Below are 23006 nucleotides of genomic sequence, written 5' to 3'. Positions count from 1 at the left end.
TCCCTGCTCTTTGGGAGCCTGCTTCTCCCTCTGCCTCTCTCTCTCTGTCTCTCATGAATAAATAAATAAAATCTTAAAAAAAAAAAAGAGAGAAAGGACAACTAAAACCTAGAAATCTAATTCCAGCTCGAATTAATCACTTAGGTGAGTCATTTTGTTCTTCCCATTTCAGTTTTTTTATTAGAAAGGGAAAAAATTCTATAACTAGTACTTATTGAATAACTATTTCCTCACTGAAAAGATGAGTAAAGCTAGGTTTTTTTTTTCTTTTTAGCAAACTAAGGTGGACTGGCAACTCTAAATTCACACAAGACCACTGTCAGATTAATCCATTTAATCATCTAGAATCAATGTTTCAAAACAACTACCAACCCTGTAAGAACTAATTTAACTTCTCTGCAAACTGCTGGGATTCAAATTCTGACCCTATTATCATTTCTAGCTCTGTGACCTTAACCTCATAACTTCAGCTCTGTGTCTCAATCTCAAATCTATAAAATGGTGGGGCGCCTGGGTGGCTCAGTCGTTAGGCGTCTGCCTTCAGCTCAGGTCGTGGTCCCAGGGTCCTGGGATTGAGCCCCACATCAGGCTCCTTGCTCAGCGGGAAGCCTGTTTCTCCCTCTCCCACTCCCCCTGTGTTCCCTCTCTCGCTGTGTCTCTGTCAAATAAATAAATAAAATCTTAAAAAAAAATCTATAAAATGGTGATAAAAATAGTACCTTCTCAAAAAGAAAATTAAAAAAAAACAAAAACAAAAACCAGTATCTTCACGTAAGGTTATAAAAAATTAAATGATACTCATATAGACAGCCTGGCTTAAGAACACTACTTGGCACATTAAATAAATGCTTAATAATTGTTGGCTTAATACAATTATTTTCCTCATATTACAGCACAAACTAAAGCTGTAAAAAAATATCTCTTTGGGGGGCATCTGGGTGGCTCAGTCGTTAAGCGTCTGCCTTCGGCTCAGGTCATGATCCTAGGGTCCTGGGATCGAGCCCCGCATCAGGCTCCCTGCTCAGCAGAGAGCCTGCTTCTCCCTCTCCCACTCTCCCTGCTTGTGTTCCCTCTCCCGCTGTCTCTCTGTCAAATAAATAAAATCTTAAAAAAAAAAAAAAATCTCTTTGGGGTGCCCGGGTGGCTCAGCCGGTTAAACATCTGCCTTCAGCTCAGGTCATGATCCCAGGGTCCTGGGATCGAGCCCCACATTGGGCTCCCTGCTCAGCAGGGAGCCTGCTTCGCCCTCTCGCTCTGCTGCTCGCGTGCCCGTTCTCTCTCTCAAATAAATAAAATCTTTAAAAAGAAGTATCTCTTCAAATGAAGTTTTAATAAGAGGAAGGGATAAGGGGCTTAACCATAACATGAAGCCATGCATAATTAGATACAACCTAGACACACCAAAAGCTCCACAGGACTCAGATAAAAAGGAATTTTAGGGCTTAAGTTCAGTGCTATCCAACAGAACTTTCTATAATGATTTAAAAAAAAAAAAAAGGTTTATATCTGTGCTGCCCAATATGGTAGCCCGAGGTCAACATGATGGCTGAGCAATTGAAATACGCCTAGTGTGACTGAAGGCTGAATTTTAACTTTAATTAACTTACTTGTAATTTAAATAGCCATATGCGGATAGTAGCCACCATACTGGATAGTACAGTTGCAGTCCTCTCCTTGAGCTTCTTCAGCAACAGGCCCTATCAACCTTCCAAAGCATTCATCATCCCCTCTGACTAATGCACCAAAAGTGCTTCCATATAGTAAACTCAAGTCTCTGCCCCAATGGTTTTACCCATTCGTCATTAATCTCTCCTGGGGTCTCAAAACAACTTTAATCCCCTTCAAAAGACAACAAATGATAATGAGGAAAAGGGGAGTACAGGTGAACAAAGATGAGCCATTACTCTTAAAGCTCAGTGACAGCTAAACAGGGCCCATTAAACTGTTCTATTTTTATATATGTTGAAATTTTCTATTAAAAAAATTCTCGGGCACCTGGGTGGCTCAGTTGGTTAAGGGACTGCCTTTGGCTCGGGTCATGATGCTGGGGTCCTGGGATCAAGTCCCACATCAGGCTTCCCGCGGGGGGGGGGGGGGGGGGGGAGACTGCTTCTTTCTCTGCCTCTGCCTGCCACTCCCCCTGCTTGTGCTCTGTCAGATAAAGGAACGAGATCTTTAAAAAAATAAATAAGAAATTAATTTAAAAAAATTTTTTTAAATTCTCATTAAGGCGCCTGGGTGGCTCAGTTGGTTAAGCGACTGCCTTCGGCTCAGGTCATGATCCTGGAGTCCCAGGATCAAGTCCCACATCAGGCTCCCTGCTCAGCGGGGAGTCTGCTTCTCCCTCTGACCTTCCCCCCTCTCCTGCTATCTCTCATTCTCTCTCTCAAATAAATAAAATCTTTAAAAAAAAATTCTCGGGGCGCCTGGGTGGCTCAGTTCGTTAAGCGACTGCCTTCGGCTCAGGTCATGATCCTGGAGTCCCAGGATCGAGTCCCGCATCAGGCTCCCTGCTCAGCAGGGAGTCTGCTTCTCCCTCGGACTCTCCTCCCCCTCATGCTCTCTCTCATTCTCTCTCTCTCAAATAAATAAATAAAATCTTTAAAAAAAAAAAATTCTCATTAGTATTTGTTTCAAACTCACTTCATTCCTTCTCTAACTTAGGGCTTCCAAATCTGTCTCCGTGCTTTCATTAAGTGCCTCCCCTCCATTTCTTCTGCCACACTGTGAACCACATCTTTCTACACATACCATGTTGATAGCATCTTCTGCTTCAGCACAAACTTCCTTGCCTGGAACTTTCTCTTCTCTTCCATGGCCTCACTGAAAACTGCTCATCATTCCTCAAGATCCTCTCAACCCTCCTCCTTTTTTCAAGTTTTTTTTCCTCACCGCCCACCCACAGCAGTCATTCACTCCCTCCTTAGTGCTACCAGTTTACACTATCTGCATGCCTGCCTTCCCTACTACACTGAGTAACCTGGAAGCAGAGACGTTTCATTCATCTTTTAAGTTTTTAATTTGATTCCAGTTAGCTAACATACAGAGTTAGTTTCAGGTAAACAATATAGTGATTCAAGAATCATTCATCTTTTTAACTGTCCTAGTCTCACAGCTTCAAACTTTTACCAAATTAATGAACAGTATACAGACAAGCTCAATAAAATGCTAAACTGCATACACTCATCCAGCACTACCTGAAACCTACCAACAAGCACTGTTCAGCCTTAACTTAACTTGCTCATGTAGTTTCTACCAATTTCCAAAAATGTGAATAACAGCTAAAAGTTACTGAGCACTTACTACATGCCAGGCATTGATTTAAGCACTTTACACCACAATTCATTTAATACTCATCATCCCCATTTCACAGAGGAAGAAACTCAAGCACAAATGAAATAGCTGGCCTTACATCACAAAGTAAGAAAGGAGCTGGGGTGCTAAATAAACTTGTATGACTTTGGACAAGTCATTTAAAGTGCCTGCTCCTGTGTAAAATAGGATGAGTCATAATGATCTGAAACACAAGCTTCCAATTTTAAAATTCAGATCTGTGGGAAGGGAATAGGATGCCAAATAGAAGGAACACCAATCTGTGAAAAGAAAAAGTAATTTTAGGCATTCTCCATAAAATAGTTTGAGGGAAAATGTCAATCTTTATTCTTGTATTTCATAGCAAGCTACTATAGAAAAACATGGAAAATGTGCCCAATTAAGAAAACTAAGATGAGGGGGGGGCACCTGGGTGGCTCAGTCGTTAAGCGTCTGCCTTCGGCTCAGGTCATGGTCCCAGGGTCCTGGGATGGAGCCCCACACCAGGCTCCCTGCTCCGTGGGAAGCCTACTTCTCCCTCACACGCCCCCTGCTTGTGTTCCCTCTTTGGCTGTGTCTCTCTGCCAAATAAATAAATAAAATCTTAAAAAAAAAATTAATGTGTTACAATAATTTAGAATAAAATGTATGATCACCGAAAGTGATTGTATGGCCCTCACACATAACTGCAGCACTAATGTCCCTAAAGTCACACAGGGCAGCAATCATTTCCTCAACTATTAATCCTTTCTCTCCAGAAGACTAATGTGTGCTGCTAAGTCTTACTCAGTGTGTCCTAGCCCCAGGGCTATGGAGCCTCTAACATGACTAAGACAAGTAGAGTGGAGAAGTGGGTTCTATACTAATTTTCCTATAGAAACATCCTAAGTGGTGTCTGGGTTCTTAGTTCAAACCACAAACGCCTTCTCAACCCATGATATATACAATACTTAGTTTAAATTAATTATGGGTTACAACTGACAATCTGATAAAACAGGCAGGTGCAGAAAACTCACCGCCATTTATAACAGTTTCCAAGTTTTAAAAATAAAATCATGAACTTTTAGATCCAGACTCATTTATAAATAAACAGAACGGCCAGGACTGAGGCATGGATAACTGAAGCCATTTTATGGCTAACAAGAATGACTGAACTGTTGTCATTGGTTTTTATCAGTTTTGTCACAGAGCTATACCAGAAGCAGTAGAGCACAGTTATTAAAAGCGAAAGCTCTGGAGTCTCACAGGGTTAGAATCTCAGCTTCATCACTTCCTAGCTCTATGACCTTGGGCAAGTTCCTTAATTTCCCTGAACCACCACTTCCTCATCTGTAAAATGGATATGGCACTACCAACCTGACAGGCTGGGCTGCTGCTAAGGATTAAAGGATATGTAAGTAATACACTTGGCACAGTTCCTGAAACCTAACAGGCACATGGTAAACTGTAACTATCATTGTATAAATAGAGAGTTCTCCATAAACTGTTTTCACATCACAGACACTAAACTTTTTTCAGACAATAGCTACTACTACCACTTGACTCAGAAATGGTAGCTTTTTCCTAACATGTTTTATACAGGAAAAAAGGTTTTATCAATAGGGGCTTCTTATTCTCTAACCTTTTAGGCTGGGTTAAAAATATGCAGACTTCCTATAACATTTACAGACTATAAGTAACTAAATTCTGTATCTGTCACAAATGCAAATTCCTCATTTTCTTCTCCATTATTCATCCTAAGGAGCCTCTGAAGTACATTCCTTCACCGAGTAAAGCTCGTGACGCAAATTCCTGGTCAATTAAAATAAGAAACTAATTGTAATTTTCCTTAAATCCATCACCAGGGGCTCCTGGGTGGCTCATCCGGTTAAGCGTCTGCCTTCGGCTCAGGTCATGATCTCAGGGTCCTGGGATCAAGCCCCGCATCGCATCAGGCTCCCTGCTCAGCGGGAGCCTGCTTCTCTCTCTCCCTCTGCTGCTCCCCCTGCTTAGGCTCACTCTCTAAGAAATAAAATCTTTAAAAAAAAAAAATTCATCACCAGTTTTCTTCTGTTTCACTTGCATACTTTTTCAGAGATCCTAATACAACAATATTGTCATTCCATTTTGCCACTTTCTAGCTGAGGAAATTTAAACAGGTACTTAGCTTCTCTGGGCCTTAGCTTCCTCACAGATAAAATGGGACAGGGCAACAGATTAATAGGATTGCATGATAACCAAATAAAAAATATATGTATGTATACATGTATATATTTATATTAAACGTATATGCCCAAACAGAAAAGGAAGCTCAAGGTGGGTTCCACTCAGTAACTTTTTCCCCTCTATTTCAAGGACAACCCCACTCAGCTTTCACAAGCTTAGACCGCAAGGATTCTCAAACCTACTCATTTCTGTGACTAGCCAGTGGCTGCCCCTAAAGCATTAGAAGGAGTAAACCATTAGCAACATACTAGCCTATGGGGCCCTGGCTGGCTCAGTCCATAGAGCCTGGATTTTTTATCTCAAGGTTATGAGTTCAAGACCCACGATGGACACAGAGCTTACTTAATTTTAAAAAATACTAGCGGCACCTGGGGAGTCTGCTTCTCTCTCCCTCTGCCCCTCACCCAAGTCGTGCTCTCGCTCTCTCTCAAATAATATATGAATAATATACCAAGTAAGTATATATATAAATATATCAAATAAATATATCAAATAAATGAAATCTTTAAAAAATAAAATTTAAATTTAAAAATATTAAGACTACTAAGGGCGCCTGGGTGGCTCAGATGGTTAAGCATCTGCCTTCGGCTCAGGTCATGATCCCGAGGTCCTGGGATCGAGTCCCGCATCGGGCTCCCTGCTCCTTGGGAGCCTGCTTCTCCCTCTGCTTCTCTCTCTCTGCCCCCCTCTGTCTCTCATGAATAAATAAAATCTTTAAAAAAAAATAAAAAAAATAAAAATATTAAGACTACTAAAAAAAAAAATACTAGACTACTCATAAAAGGGCCTATCTTCTGATGAAAGCAGTAGGTTTTCTTCCCCTTATCTAAAAGACTTCCTTCCAATATTTTATAAGAGGCAAGCATTAGCAACTCAAACATATCATGAGGAGGCAGTTTGAAATTTCTGCCTTGTCTCCCCCACTAGGAGGTAAGCTCTAGGAAGGAAGAGACCTCATCTGACATGATTACTACAGTATCCCCGGGGCTTGGCAAACAAGAGAATAGTTTAACTAAGGTATGCCTATAAAATAAATGCCATGTTCCTTTTTGAGATGACAGCTTTTCCTTGACAGAGTAAACTCATCCGCTTAACAATGAAACCCAGGCTCATACAGTCAATAAGGAATTTACCACTTATTAAGTATGCTAAGTTGTACAAGGCACTTGTCCCTGTCCTCAAGATGCTCTAAACCTAGAAGGCAATACAAATACAGAGGCTCTTTTACTTCCAAACAAGTTAGAGCCCAAATAGTTCCTTTTCACCAAAGATGATTATAAATGGCAAACAAGCACGTGAAAAGAAGTTCAGTATCATTAGGCATTAAGAAAATGTAAATTCAAACCACAATGAAATACCACTAGACTGGCTGAAATTAAAGATTAACATACCAAGTGTTGCCAAGGAATTAGAACAATTACAATATCTCAATACACTGCTGAGGGGAATACAAAACAGGACAGGACTTTAACAAATAAGTTTGGCAATTACTTTTAAAACTAAATAAACACTTGTCATACAACTCAGCAATCCCATTTCTATGTACTTAACCAAGAGAAATGAAATCGTCATGACCACACAAAACCTGTACATAAATATTCACAGCAGCTTTATTCATAATAGCCAAAACTGCAAACTGTCCAACACTTATGAACAAACTGTGGGGAAGAAACTATTACATGCAGTAACACAAATGAATCTCAACCCATTATTCTACATAAGAGAAGCCAATCACAAAAGGCTGTATACTGTGTGATTCCATTTATAGAACATTCCAGAAAAGACAAAACTATGATGACAAGAAAAAGATCAGTAACTGCCAGGGTTAGAGGAAGGGGACTGACTGATAAAAGGCACAAGGAAACTTTCGAGTGACACTGTAATGGTGGTAGTGGCTCCAAGGCTCTATGTTTGTGAAAACTCAAGAGCTATACACTAAAAAGTGTGAACTTTATGTAAATCATATTTTAATATATCTAATTAAAATGCAATCTACCACAATAAGGAATAACTGTCTAGCAATCTGAGCTAAATCACAGTACACTGAGCAACACATTTTTTAAAAGTCTCTTGTGTATCATCCACGTGTTCGGAGAGGAGATTTTGAAGGTTACAGACCCAATATATGAACATTCTACTAGGCATCTTTTCCCAAAAGACAACCTTCTCTAAGAAATCTCCCTGCTCAGCGAAGAGCCTGCTTCTCCCTCTGCCTCTGCACCTCCCCCCTGCTCATGCTCTATCTCTCTGTCTCAAATGAATAAATTTAAAAAATCTTTTAAAAAAGAAACCTTCTCTAGTGTCCTGGGAGCCACCTGAGACCCTGTGCTCAATGACCGTGAACCTGGAGCACTCTCTTCAAGTCCTGACACAAGTTTCAGCAGCAGCACTTTAACTACTTTAGCCTTCTCCCAAATCAGCAAGATTAGCTGCAAACTTCCAAGTTTTTCCATTTCATCCATTAATTATCTTTATTTTTGGCTGATTATTACTGACTAAACATGGTCCTTTTGGTTCTCTGTCCTTCAGAATAATTCGTCCTGTCCCCAGCCATTTTCCTACTAATTTTTTTAAATCTCTCATTTCCTTAAGTTTATTTAAGTAATCTCTACACCCAATGTGGGGTTTGAACTCACGACCCTGACATCAAGAGTCACATGCTCTGCTGACTGAGCCAGCCAGGTGCCCCAATCTCTCATTTCTACCATAATTAAATGTTTTCTTCTGACTGGCACTGTCAATACTGCTGCTGCACTTGTTGAAAATGACAGCTTTAAGAATAAACTAAGTTTAAATACAGAGAATTTAAAAACAACAGGGATGGTTGACTATGAAATGACACAAATAAAAAAAAACCCACAAAAACAAAAACCCCACCCACCCATCTGTTGGTAGAGTTAACCTCCTTTTGTTCTGGGGAGTAGTTATGTTCCTATCTGAGTTCATTCTAAAGAGAAAGTCTGTAAGGGGAGAAGCTGCTGCACTTAAATATAAGGCACTATGCATTCAATACCACGGAAATGATACTGCCGAAATCTACAGCAGCACAGGAGAAACCAAGGTAAATATGGAGAGATATGCAAGAGAAGATCTGGGCTGCGCCATTAAAGACCTATGTTTAAGAGGATGAGAGGACTACATTGGCATAATTTGATTTATGCTGGAGAATAAATACAGTGTGCACAATCTGCAGAGGGACTTGGCGATCAGGCCAAATAGTCTGGATTCAATCCAGCTAGTAATGAGAGCCTCTAAAAGTTTCTCAGTTTTAGAAAGAGGGACAAATGAAAGATGTTTGGGGGAGATTCTTATGGCAATGGAGTATGGAAGAAGTTACCTGGACATGGAGAGACCAACTGGGAAGCTTACTAGGCTCCAGTCAGCAGATAACCTCTGGTGCCCATGATATAAAGACTCACCTCACCTCCTCTATCCATATTTCCTCCCTAAGGCCAAATGAAATCTCAGAATCCTCCACATAGGGCGCCTGGGTGGCCCAGTCCCGTTAAGCGTCTGCCTTCGGCTCAGGTCATAATCGCAGGGTCTTGGGATAGAGTCCCATGTTGGGCTCCCTGCTCCACAGGGAGTCTGCTCCCTCCACCTCTCCTCCCACTCGTTGTCTCAATCTCTCTCTCAAATAAATCATAAAAAAAAAAAAAAAAATCCTCTATGTAACACTCCAATCAATCAGAACTGGCACAGAAGGTAAAACCTACTTGCCATGTAGGATGAGTATCAGAAATGGATAGTCAACAGAAAAAAGAAAAAGAATCCCTGGCAGAAACAGTACGGGAACTTCATTTAAAAGAACTAAAGAGTGCACCTGGGTGGCTCAGTTAAGTGTCCAACTCTTGGTTTCGGCTCAGGTCATGCTTTTGGGGTCCTGGGATCAAGCCCTGAGTCAGGTCAGGCTCTGCACAGTCTGCTTGGGATTCTCTCTCTCTGCTCCTCCCCCCTCCACACACACACTCTCAAATAAATATATCTGAAAAAAAAAAAAAGGGGGACTGAAGACACACTTTCACTTGAAACGTGATGAAACAAAAGAGAGCAAAAGTAGGGTAGAGCCTTTGCTAACTCAGAACACCTTAGAAATGATTTTTTCTGGATAGGTGAATCTCCTCAAGATTACTGAATCAACACCAAATTTTCAAAATGAGTCTTAAGAAATGTATTAGGGATGCCTGGGTGGCCCAGTCGGTTAAGTTCTGTCTTCAGCTCGAGTTGTGATCCTGGGGCCCTAGGATGGAGCCCCGCCATCAGACTCCCTGATCGGCGGAGAGCCTCCTTCTCCCTCTTCCTCTACTCCCCCACTCCATGTGCACGTGCTCTCTCTCAAATAAAATCTTTTAAAAAACTATATTATATTAGTATCACTATATTGTACACCTGAAACTAATATTACACTGTAGGTTAACTAACTGGACTTTAAATTTTTAAAAATGCTATCCTAGAAAGAAAAGGGAACAAGATTCTAAAGCCAGCTATGCAGCCAATGATGAGAGGACTGTGGCAAATAAGCTCTGTGGCCTTGGTTTCCTCACCTGTAAAGAAAAATGAGAACTAAAAATCCACCACAGCCACTTTCCAACTCCGAATCTGCATGACTCTAAAACAGTAAGTGCTTACTATGTACCAAGAATGGAATATAATAAAAATTCAGTATCTCACTTTTTAAGGAAGTTATTTTTTTTTTTTAAAGATATTATTTATTTGATAGAAAGAGCACAAGTAGGCAGAGCGGCAGGTAGAGGGAGAAGCAGGCTGTCCGCTGAGCAGGGAGCCTGACGTGGGGCTCAATCCCAGGACGCCGGGATCATGACCCGAGCCGAAGGCAGCTGCTTAACTGACTGAGCCACCCAGGCGCCCCTATTTTCTCCTTTTTTAAAAAGACTTAATTGGGGCACCTGGGTGGCTCAGTCAGTTAAGCAGCTGCCTTCGGCTCGGGTCATGATCCCAGGACGCTGGGATCGAGCCCTGCATCAGGCTCTCTGCTGAGCGGGGAAGCCTGCTTCTCCCCCTACATGCTGCTCCCCCTGCTTGTTCTTTCTGTCAAATAAATAAAATCTTTTTTATTTAAAAAATAGGGGCACCTGGGTGGCTCAGTCGGTTAAGGGTCTGCCTTCGGCTCAGGTCATGATCCCAGGGTCCTGGGATCGAGCGCCATGTCGGGCTCCCTGCTCAGCGGAGAGCCTGCTTCTCCCTCTCCCTGCTGCTCTGCCTACTTGCGTGCGCTGTCAAATAAATAAATAAATAAATAAATAAATCTTTAAATTTTTTTTTAAATAAAAAGATTTTTGGAGAATGAGAGAGAACACGTGCACAGGCACACGTAAACCTGAGTCGAGCAGGGCAGAGGGAGAGAGAATCTCAAGTCGGCTCCCCGCTAAGCATGGAGCCCGAGGGCAGGGGGAACACAGACATGGGACTCGAGACTCGATCCCAGAACCCTAAGATCATGACCTGAGCTGAAACCAAGAGTTGAACACTCAACCAACCGAGGCACCCAAGTGCTCCTCTCCTTTTAACAGATAAAGAAACTGAGCCTAAGAGTGAGTGGCCTGCCACAATTATTCAAACAGCTCACCACTTCCTGAGTGCCAAAGACTATTTGAACAGATTGGGACATAGCAGTAAACAAAATCAAGTTTCTGCCCTCACAGAGCTTAAATTTTAGTTACCAAGGGGTGAACCCTGATTCTAGACTAGACTGGGGTTACCAGATAAAATAAAGGATGTCCCATTAAACCTGAATTTCAAATAAATGAATAATTTTGTTCCATGCAATTTGGGGCATATATATACTTTAGTATTAGTCACTGCCAATCAGAAATTCAAGTTCAGCTGGGCATCCTGTATTCTTATTTACTAATCTGGCAACCCTAGCAGACACTTAACTGGAAAACCCTTCCTCAATCCTTTTACTGCAGCTCAGTGCCTCTAAATCAGTGACTTTCACTACATCAACAAAATATTAGTTTGCTTCACAACACAGTAGATATACGTTGACTGAAACAGTTCTTTAAAACAATTCTTACTTCTACCAATGCAATGCATTCCAGTATCTTCTATCCTTTTTCATTTTGATTTTTACAATTAAGGGGTCATGACCTATAGTTTGAAAAATACTTCTTTGAAAAATATGAAAACCAATTTACCTCTGTGTTGAGTCACTATTATGAGCACATCAACTAACTATATTGTGCTATAAAACAGTAATGCCTCAGGTCTACTAAGGCACACAGCTACAACCTTAGAGTCAAATGGTATACTTTGAGTTCTTACATAATTATTTTTTTCGTAATTTTGTAATTTTTGTAATTCTCCATTCTCTTAACTTTCTGTCACGCTATTAGTATTTCTAATTGCTGTCAGTATGTTTGCCTCTAAATGTTTTACCTTTCTGGGGCACCTGGGTGGCTTAGTCGGTTAAGCATCTGATTCTTGATTCCGGCTCAGGTCACGATCTTAGGGTCGTGAGATCCAGCCGTGTCAGGTTCCGCACTCAGCACAGAGTTGGCTTGTCCTTCTCCCTCTCTCTCACACTCTCTCTCAAATAAACTCTTTAAAAAATAAGTAAATAAAAGTTTTACTTTTCTATTGCTGGCAATATGTAAATCAAAAATGCAAGCTACAGGTGCCTGGGTGGCTCAGTCGGTTGGGCGACTGCCTTCGGCTCGGGCCGTGGTCCTGGAGTCCCGGGATGGAGTCCCGCATCAGGCTCCCTGCTCGGCGGGGAGTCTGCTTCTCCCTCTGACCCTCTTCCCTCTCGTGCTCTCATTCTCTCTCTCTCAAATAAATAAATAAAATCTTTAAACAACAAAAAAAATGCAAGCTATGTAAAATCATGTGTAAAGTAAAAAGGGGCGCCTGGGTGGCTCAGTCGTCAGGTGTCTGCCTTCGGCTTGGGTCATGGTCCCAGGGTCCTGGGACCGAGCCCCACATCGGGTTCCCTGCTCCATAGGAAGCCTGCTTCTCCCTCTCCCACTCCCCCTGCTTGTGTTCCCTCTCTTTCTGTCAAATAAATAAATAAAATCTTTAAAAAAAAAAAGTAAAAAGCGAAGATTCTGAAAGAGGCCCTGAAGAGCTCCCCCTTTCTGTAATCTACGCAAACTTCAATGTAAAAACCATAGGTCTTTACCTAATTTTCAAGTGTGTCTCAGGAATGAAACCAGGTAATTACTGCACAAAAATGATTTTTGAGCCCCAAAGGAAAAATGCACAATCTGGTTCAAAACTAGCCTTTTCCTTCTTTTTAAACTAAAACTATAATCAAGATTAATTTTGACTATTTACAAGATTATCCCTAAGAATACTGTTTAATAATTCATAAAACCAGTAAGAACATAAAGTGGCAATCAAAAATATTTAACCACTGACAAAACTGTTAGATAAAGCCTCTCGAAGTAATACTTTCAAGTATAACATTCTAAAGTTCTTATATACTTATAAAAATCAGCCACATTCATTTGTAATTACATCACAGACAAGTTTCATACCACAAACTGATGAGATTTACAAAGAAGCCATTATAGAATGCCATTTTATCCAGTTCCCAAAATGCAGTTAGCTATTAATCATGGCATGAAAATGCTATTTTATAGCCACTTCAAGGCTCATAATATAAGCAATCTACATTAAAATATTTTTAAATTAAAAGGAATTTCTGATTTTCACATGACAACAACTGCAAATAATTTTCAGCAAATAAAATCTAAGGTTAGTAGTTGCGGCAAATTTTCATAAGCAACCCCAGATTCTTAACAACACTAAACTTTTTAAAAATAATAAAACCAAGGACTTAACATTTAAGTAGCTTTCATACCACATATGTAAAAAATTACATGTATCTTCCAAAAAGATAAAGAACTGGAGCTCCTATTTGAGCCAAACTTCAACGTTACAAAAACGATGTCCTGAAGGTCAAGGACTGTCTGTGGTTGTTCTATTCTTTAAAATACACAGCATAATCTTGTTTACGTCTATGTCTGTGTTTATTTAAAAAGAGGAATATAATAAAATTCTACAAATAAGTTGCTTTGGACAAGTCCCCTAACTTCTCAAAGCTTAGGGTTTTTTCCCTTCTATTTTAAGATAAGATTTTCTGTTATTTCTTCCTGCTCTAAAATTCTACAGTGTTAGGGGGAAAATTTTAAAAGACAATATATACTTTTGAAGCCGAAACCGTATATACCATATGATTTCATTTTGTTTATTCTATGTATGTTCACAAAGAGTCTGAAAAGATGAGCTCTAAACTTCCAACAGTAGTTATGTCAAAGGAAAGATTGTGGGTGGTTTTATTAAAGGAGTCTTGGCTTTGTTTTTTTGATTCTCTGTACTCTTTTCTCCAGTTATTTAAAACTTACTGTTTTTCAAATTATGAGACAGAACTTTCATATATAAATGAGGCAGTACCTGTACAAAGACTGTTTCTCTAATTTTATTTTATTTTTTTTTAAGATTTTATTTATTTATTTGAGAGAGAGAGAATGAGAGATAGAGAGCACGAGAGGGAAGAGGGTCAGAGGGAGAAGCAGACTCCCCGCTGAGCAGGGAGCCCGATGCGGGACTCGATCCCGGGACTCCAGGATCATGACCTGAGCCAAAGGCAGTCGCTTAACCAACTGAGCCACCCAGGCACCCTAATTTTTTTTTTTTAAAGATTTTATTTATTTATTCATGAGAGACAGAGAGAGAGAGAGGCAGAGGGAGAAGCAGGCTCCCAAGGAGCAGGGAGCCCGATGCGGGACTCGATCCCAGGACCCTGGGATCACGACCTGAGCCGAAAGCAGACGCTTAACCATCTGAGCCACCCAGGCGCCCTAATTTTTTTATTTTTAAAAAAGATTTATTTTTGCATGAGAGAGGGAGAGCACACACAAGCAGGGGGAGGGGCAGAGGGAGGAGCAGGCTCCCCGCGGGAGGAAAGAGCCGGATGCAGGGCTCAATCCCAGGACCCTGGGATCATGACCTTAGCCAAAGGCAGACACTTAACCAACTGAGTCACCCAGGCACCCTCTCTATTAATTTCAAGAATAAATCTGTTGAGTCAACATGGATGGACTTAGAGGGTATTATGCTAAAGTGAAAAAAAGTCAGACTGAGAAAGACAAATACCGTAAGATTCCACTCTTACATGAAATCTTTAAAAAAATGAATAAACAAAAAGCAGAATCAGAACTATAAATACAGAGAACTGATAGTTGCGGAGGGTGGGGGAGCAAGACAGGTGAAGGGGAGAGGTAGATAAAGTCAGTCACTGGAATACAAAGTAGAGCATAAGGAATACAATCAATATTTTAATAGTGATGTAATGGGACAGATGACAGGTGTACGTGTGGTAAACACAGCATAATGCATAAACTTGTTCAATCACTACGTTCTACACCGCAAACTAATGTAGTATTATGTGTCAACTATACTCAACTATAATCAAAAAAATAAAGTTCAAAAAAAAAAAGAAGAAATCTGTTCTGGACACTGGTTCAAATACATCTCTTATCTCCATTATACTACAGGCAGCTTCAGATCCGCTGAAGATCCACAACCACATTCTATACATATCTTCGTGTCACAAAGCCCGAAATCTTTTACATACGTATATATGTACGTATATATATATGAGACATAAAAATCTCTTGAATTAATTGGTGTTTTAAATAACAGGAAAGTGGTTTATGACACCACTGCCTACAAAACTGCGTATCTGCTTTGTCTGGCAAGGACCTCAATGGAGACTACTACTATTCTACATACAACATTTATCTTCAAAAGCAGAAGAAATGCTTTTTGAGTAGAAAAATATACTTTAAGGATATCAAAAAACACATTAAGATACAGCTCAACCTATCCTAAGTAATGCTAGTAAAGGTTACACGTTCAAAAGTGCCTACATTACAGATTCTAGGTTTAGATGCTACAAACTTTCAAAAGCTTGATACCAGCTTCACATTCACTGATGAGTAAATTTTCTGATAAAAACATCTCTATTTTTGAAGTCTAACATCTAAGCAGGCAAAAAGACCTCAAGAGGAAAGAGCATCCTACTTTTATTTTAGACATTCTTGCTAAAATATGAAAAGACCACTATACTGACCTCTTAAAATCGCGGTATGGTTAACAGTCATAAACGACCCAGATGTGCTTCAAAAACAAAACAAAAACAAGTGCTTTCACTTGAAAAGATATAGTAGCAGGTAGGCCTGTTAATAAACTATTTATATTACAGCTGAAGTTATCATAATCATTTGAAATAGCTACAAAAACAGGGTTTTGTTCAGGCTCAAGTCTTTATATATCAAAACACTATAACTATCCAAAACTAAAAACTTAAAATCCATTTCAAGGTATAAAAACACACTATGCTGGGGTGAAAGTAAATTCTAACACAGCTGTAGCTACACAGAACAACAAAAAATTAGATCCTCTTTTAAGTCCAAACATATGGCTATTAAATAGCTATGAGTTAACATCCCCTGTGTAAAATCTGTAAAATTATAACTGTCTAATTAGACATGGAAAATACAAACTTACATTTAACCAAAAAAGGAACACCATGACTGACACCATTAATGTTTTGACTTTTCAAAATGCAAAATCTTTAAGCAACTACAGGATTACTTTTTTGACAAAGATTTGACGTAGGTTTTTGCCCAATCCAAAAAAGCCTATTTTCTCTAGGTATTGAGGATAAAAATTAAGTCAATTAGGTTAAAATATATAAGCCCATTAGAAAAACAAAAATGTACAGCTTTTAATAGCTATCTACAGCTTACCTCTGATGACCTCAATGTCAATTAACTTTTTTGGTCCAACTACAAATGTGGTTATTATCAATACCCACATAAAAGAATAAATTAACAAAGGATGATACAGTTTAAACCTTCTAAATTACAAATGGGACCATATGATTTATCTAGAGAAAAGCAAATGGCCAACTACCTCACCATCAAAACTTTGCTCAAATGTTACCTCCTCAAAGAAGCCTCCCCAACCCATTTAAAATTACAACCCACTCCCTTCCCCCACATCCCCATATTATACCCTTAATCCGCTTTCCTCTAATCCCATAGCTCTTATCTAATATTATATACAGTTTGCTAATTTTTCAAAAGATTTTATTCATTTGACAGAGAGAGTGACAACGAGAGAGGGAACACAAGCAGGAGAAGTGGGAGAGGGAGAAGCAAGCTTCCCGCCGATGAGGGGCTCGATCCCAGGAGATCCCAGCACCCTGGGATCATGACCCGAGCCGAAGGCAGACGCTTAACGACTGAGCCACCCAGGCGCCCCTACAGTTTGCTAATTTAATGTCTCATTTACTGTGTGGTTCATCATGTTAGAATGGAAACACCAGGAGAGCAGCTATCTCTGTTTTATTCATTGGTGTATCCCAAGCACTTGTAACTGCCTGTACACAGATTCTCAATAAATTTATATGCTCAATGGTGTCAATGTTTTAAGCTCTTCTAGACGATTTAATTTGAAGAAATGTCTCACAGATATTTAAATGAAAACTTACACTAAATTGCAGCATAATTTCCAAGTTGCAATGCCTTAAAAGAAACAAGAAGTACTAAGCTGAAAATAACTAAAATAAGAAGTTTTTGCTCACATTTAATCCAGTATCCAAAGAAATCCTAATGTATTATTTAGGATTAGGAATGGGTAACAGAATGGGTAAATTCGTTATTTTTTTTTAAGTAGGAAAGGGAATGTGGAAAGGGAAGAGATATGGGTTAACCAGTGATAATTCCTAACAGTGCCATGAAATTACATAAAAGTTAAAAAAATGACTTGGTCACAGGCTAACAGCTAATAAAAAATACTTTTAGATGAATGAGGGAGATTAACAACAACAACAAAAGTTTCGGAACAAGTTTCTCAGGACTTTCATTCCTCTACTTAGCAGAAGTATGAGCACAATAATTAAACCATGTATCCTCATTAGTGTTAACAGTTACTGTTTTCAAAGCATCTTCCCTTATATTATTTCATTAAGTCCTCAGAGAAACCAAATTCAAACTCAAGTATAAATAATCAGGTAGCTAACAAAAGCACTTAATAATGTATTCACTTGACAGTAAGTGCAACTTTTCCCTTGAAAATCCCCCACAGTGTCTGACAAAGAAACCATGGTATAGAAGAGCCACCTTCTTGGCAATGGAAACTAATACAAGTCTTCTGAAGAGTAATATGGCACAGCTAGCAAGAGCCATAAAAACCTTGGAAGCCCTTTGACCCAGTAAAACCACTCCTGAGAACTTTCTCTAGGGCAATAATTAGACTAAAGCCAAAAGCTATTAGTATAAAGATGTTTACTGCACCACTATCTGTAACAGTAAAGATGTGGAAACCCAAATCCCAACAATAATTGAATGGTTAACCAAAAACCGGAGACACATTTATAATACAATGCTAAAGAGCAAAAAAAACACAAAATTACACAATCATTAAAGCTACATAAAAATGAAAACGTAAAAGGCAAAAATAAGATTTTAAGAGACTAATATTATGGGTATGTTGTTCTAAGAGAAAACAATCACCTTCTAAAATACATACGATAATTTAAGGCAGAATAAATTTTTGAAAGCCATGAAAAACCACTATTAAAAAAAATCAAACATGATGAAATGTTATTTAAAAAAGACGTGAATTTCTAGACTTTCAAGAATATTTTACTATCTCTAAACAATGCATTTTCTTTCTCTACCCTTGGCCTCAGGGACTTATTTTAACTGCTGATACACACAAACATATGTGAGGCGACTCTAGAAATTATAACCAGTTTACAAAGAACCCAGTAGCAGTGGTTCAAAATCCAAAGGAACTCTACAAGTACATTAAAGATCTTTATAAGAATAAAAGCACACATTACATGAATCCAATGAACAGAACTTCACATATCTATCAAAAAGAAAAAGGGCCAGAATTTATGTCTCAAATGAAAGAACTTAAAGCAAGGAAGAATTTAAATTAACCTTAAATGTAAATCCTCAAAGAACAGAAAAAGACCTTTGGTACTAAAACATTCCAAATATTTTTGATCATTCAAGCCACTCTGGAACAAAATAATTTTTAAGCCTAAGGAAAGCCACTGCAACTTAAAAGCCTAAGTTTTAATTTTTAATTATTTGAACAAGTTGAATGAATATATCTGCCAAACTTCTATAATACCTAAGAAGAAAAATACCGTGGATTCTTTTCTATAAAACATTATGTACAAAATTTGACCATTTTTCACTGTGGATGCCACTGAAAAAGGGAAACTGAAGTTACAGAATCTTAAGTGGAAAGAGCTGGGAAAATAAGCACTTTATCTGAACTAGTGGGGATAAGGTTAACGTTTGTGGGTGGTTCAGAGAAGGGGCAAGAGGGGAGGTAGGGTAGAAGTAAAAAAAAAAAAAAGCAAAACAAAACAATGTTCGCCCTTCTTCCCTTGAAAGCAACAGAATTCCTTTAAAATCAGCTCTGATTCATCTCGACGGGTAACTTCTCCTGCCATAAATGAAAATTCTTTGGAAATGAATCGCTGAAAACCTGTTTTCAAAAAGAAAACTCAGTGCGCGGAAAAAAAAAATCCCCTATCCCACCTTCTAAAGCCCAGGATGTCTATTTCAGGAGGACCCTCGTCATCGACTCTGCCAACCCCACCTAGGCCTAAGGGAGGCAAGGCAGTGGCGAACACGGATGGGCACGGGGCACAGGGGAAATGGACTTGCGTGCCCTTGGTGAGCTCTGGCGGCACTCCCCAAGTTAAGGACACTGGCCACAATGGAATGGAGTCTATTGACATTTGCTGCCCCGTTTGAACACTAAGCATTTTCTTAGTTCGTGAAATACGAACTGACAACCACCACCCCACACACACACCCCCAACAGGCCTTCCCGCACAAACACACCCTCCAAAGTCAGACCCGGTTAGAGGGACAACACAGGGCCCCCAGTCCCTACCACAAACCTAGGTTTATGGGGGAAGAGGAGGAGACGACGCAAGTAAACACCCGCATTTCTGCCTTCAGGAACCCCACCATGTCTCCTGCTGCAATCCCTCTCCCCTCGAAATTTTAAAGATTGGGGCGGGGGTTGGAAAAAATGCGCAGGGTGCCCGCTCCCTGCCACCACCATCCCCCTACGTCCCCAATCTAGCCTGGACTTCTGACGCACGCCTGGGTCCGGCCCTCGCCCACCACTATTCAAAGGCGCCTTCTCCTCGGCGGCCTCGGAACAGCATTGCGGATCGGCCACCACCCGCGGCTGAGAGGCCTTGCGGGGGAAGGAGGGAGGCCGGGAGGGGGCCGGGCACTCCCCAGCCCTTCCTCAGGTGGGGGAGGGCGGAACGCTGCGGGAGACTCTGCACAGAGCCCGACGACGATTCCAGGAGTTCTGGAGCCCCCGACACCGCCTCAGATTTAAATGGGGAGGGAAGCGGGGGGCCACTGCCCACCCACCTCAATCCGGTTCTTCGACCTTTCCCAGGGTAGGGGAGTGGGGGTGGTTACGCACACTAGACAGACCCTAACGATTCCAGATGAGCCCCGTGGCTGCCCCTTTAACGGACAAGGGGGACGCTGCCCTAACTTTCCCCCTCCCTCGTTATTCCCCAAAGGGGGAGTTGGCAAGTTTCGGGAGACTGACCAAAACCTAAAGACCATTCCACGTTAATATTTAAACGGGGAGGGGGGGGAACGCTGTCCAAGCATCCCCTCCATGTTGGAGTTAAAGGAGGAACAGGGGCTGACAATTGGTAAAACCTGTGAATCCCTCCCGAACACTTAAATGGAGAGGGGGAGGCTGCCCAGTCCTTCCATCTTGACCGTTTGGGGGAGGGGGTGGGGATGTTGCAGGAGGCTGGACACGACCTGACATTCCCGGAGGGATTCCCCCAAGGCCCCCCACCCAAACCCCCGGGCTCTAGAGGGAAACGGGAGCCCCACCCCCACTGCGGGCCCCCCAGCCCACCCCACCAAGCCAGGCCGGTCACAGGGCGGGGACGACGGTGTGGGCCGCGGGGGAGGGGACGCGAGGCCTGAGCTCGTCCAGGCCTGGAGCGGAGGGGGCTGGGGCGAGACACCCACCTGCCCAGGCCGGGTCGCCCGCCGCCTGCGCTCGCCGCCGCCGCCGAGGAGGAGGAAGCCACGGCCGAGGACGATGAGACGGAGGACGGCGACGGCGCGGCGGCAGGCGACGTGAGAAGGCCGCCGCTGCCGCCGGGTTTACGGGCACTGGCGGCCGCGGGCGGCTGCTGCTGCTGCTGCTGCTGCTGCTGCTGGGGCTTCAGCGACATGGTGAGGGGCCCATACACCGGCCCGCACGCCGGGCGGGGACAGCCGGGAGCCGGGCGCGCCGAGGAGACGCCGGAGCGCGGCGGGGACGCACGGGCGCCGAGCGGGGAGGCGCGGGATGGCGCGGCCGGGGGGGTGCCCGGGCCGGCGAGGGGGAGAAGGAGGACGACGAAGGGGCGGGGAGGCCCGCCGAAACCGTGGAGCCGCCGGGAGCCGGGCAGGGACGCGCCGCCGCCGTTGCCGTTGCTACCAAAACAGTCTGAGGCGGAGGGAGGCGAGCGCTGCCCGGAGGGAGGGGGGCCGGGGCCGGGCGGGGGAGGGGCGGCGGAGGGATACGGGCCCGGAGCCGCGCCGCCGCCGCCGCCCCGCCCGCCCCGCCGCGCCGGCCGCGGGAGCGAGCGCCGCCCGGGCCACCTGGCCGCGACGAAGCGGCGTGGCTCGATGGCCGCTGCGGGGCTCCGAGGATCTGCGACCGCCGAGCGCATCGGGGGTCGGGCACACAGAGGCGCCGCGTGGCGATGCCGGGTGGGCGCGGTGGTTCGGCACGGGGACTCTTTACCGGAAGTCGGAAGGGTCAGACGGAAGCAGAACGTGAGACGACCCCGGGGCCGCGAGGGACACGTGAGGAGCGGGTGCCGCGCTGGGCTGCGTTCGCGGGGGTCGGGTGAGGGCCCGGCCGGCGGCCCTGCCCGGATCCGCCCTCCTCGAGGCGGGTCTGCCCTTCGGGAGGGCGTGTCTGTCTTCGCCCTCAGGGCCGGCCTAGTCTAGAGGACGGGAGGGAAGTGTTTCTTCCCCGCCCCCCAGTAATCCTTAGGCGTCCTCAGACTACTGGGAGAGTGCGTGTTTACCCCCACCTGATGCAACCTCGAACGTGGACTGCGAGGCCCTTCAGGGCGGAGACTCTGTCTTGCTACGTAAGAAGCATCTAGAACACAAGCATCCCATAGTTGTCTTTGTATCCGCAGCACCTGGCACACAGTAGGCTCCCACCGCGTCACTGGATGTCTAAAATAAAGGCAGTCCTTTTTTTTCCCCTGCCAAGACTAACAAGGTTGAAGTCGAGCAACCTCCCAGAGCCACCTACATCTGGTTACCTTTTCCCCACTTTTTCCACCTCAGCAGCACACAGTAGCCAGAAAACTCTTTTGGGTATCTGACCTTCATTTGAACCCATTTTCCCTCACTTGAACTTCTTTTTTCCTCATTCATGAGACTCAAAAGGAAATGTACGTGATTGGTAGAGCTATGGATAATGGGGTCTCCCTTAGTGGAGACAGAACAGACCTCACAAGAATGTGTGAACTTTAGACCTTGGCCCCTTTAGAAGTTTTACTTTAACTTAGATTGCTAGCCAGCACAGTAGTCCTTTTTTTAAATGTGTTGCAATTAAACTGGAAGCAAGTAGATTTTTTTTTTGAGTGAAGAATCGAGTGTTTTGGTTTTTGGTTTTGCTTTTTAAGTAAAATTACTTAAGGAAATGATTGGGGGGGACAATAAAATTCCCTCAATCTAACCAGAATTGTCAGATAAAGACATAAAAAAAAAACTTGGAGAATGATTAAACCACTAGTCTCCAGAGCTAAACTGAAATTAATCTCCTAGATAGTCCAGGCAAAAATTATCATTACATTCTGCAAATACGTGAAAAGTAGGAAATCAGCTTTATCTCCCCATCTGAGGTAAAAAGGTTGAGAAGAAAAAAGTATTATTTTTAAACCAACAGTTGCAAAATCCTTTAAAAATTAACCCAAAGGAAATTGAGATTAAAAAACCAGTTGAGAGGGGCGCCTGGGTATCTCAGTCTATTTTAAGCCTCAGCCTTCAGCTCAGGTCATGATCACACGGTGGTGGGATGGAGCCCCGCATGGGGCTTCCTGCTCAGCCAGGAGTGAGAACCCTTTCCCTCTCCCTCTGCCCCGCCCCACCTCGTTCTCTCCCTGTATCTCAAATAAAATCTTAAAAAAAAAAAAAAAAAAAAAGGGCGCCTGGGTGGCTCAGTCGCTAAGCGTCTGCCTTCGGCTCAGGTCATGATCCCAGGGTCCTGGGATCCAGCCCCACATCGGGCTCCCTGCTCAGCCCCACATCGAGTCTGCTTCTCTCTCTCCCACTCCTCCTGCTTGTGTTCCTGCTCTCGCTATCTCTGTTTCTGTCAAATAAATAAAATCTTTAATAAAAAAAAAAGATGGACCATAATAGAAATAC

General features: G+C 42.6%; 1 protein-coding gene across 6 annotated transcripts in view; it reads right to left on the bottom strand.

Annotated features, from left to right (window-relative positions):
* Positions 1 to 21475, bottom strand: part of ATXN2 (ataxin 2) — a 111209-nt gene extending 89734 nt beyond the window's left edge. For 4 of the 6 annotated variants that reach the window (XM_028116528.2, XM_028116530.2, XM_028116529.2 and 1 more), the window contains exon 1: positions 20598 to 21474. In XM_028116528.2, the coding sequence (XP_027972329.1) occupies positions 20598 to 21289 (692 nt within the window). In that variant the 5' untranslated portion in view covers positions 21290 to 21474. Of the gene's footprint in view, positions 1 to 20597 lie in introns of all 6 variants that reach the window. The other 2 variants (XM_028116532.2, XM_088019309.1) reach the window with 1 other exon arrangement.
* Between the last annotated feature and the right edge of the window lie 1531 nt (positions 21476 to 23006).

The sequence above is a fragment of the Eumetopias jubatus genome, unplaced genomic scaffold, assembly GCF_037043125.1.
Source record: "Eumetopias jubatus isolate StellerSeaLion01/CBP00866 unplaced genomic scaffold, mEumJub1_p1.0 scaffold_16, whole genome shotgun sequence".
NCBI classification, from domain to species: domain Eukaryota; kingdom Metazoa; phylum Chordata; class Mammalia; order Carnivora; family Otariidae; genus Eumetopias; species Eumetopias jubatus.
The sequence above is the reverse complement of the archived record's forward strand: the minus strand, read 5'-3'. Positions and strand labels throughout refer to the sequence as shown.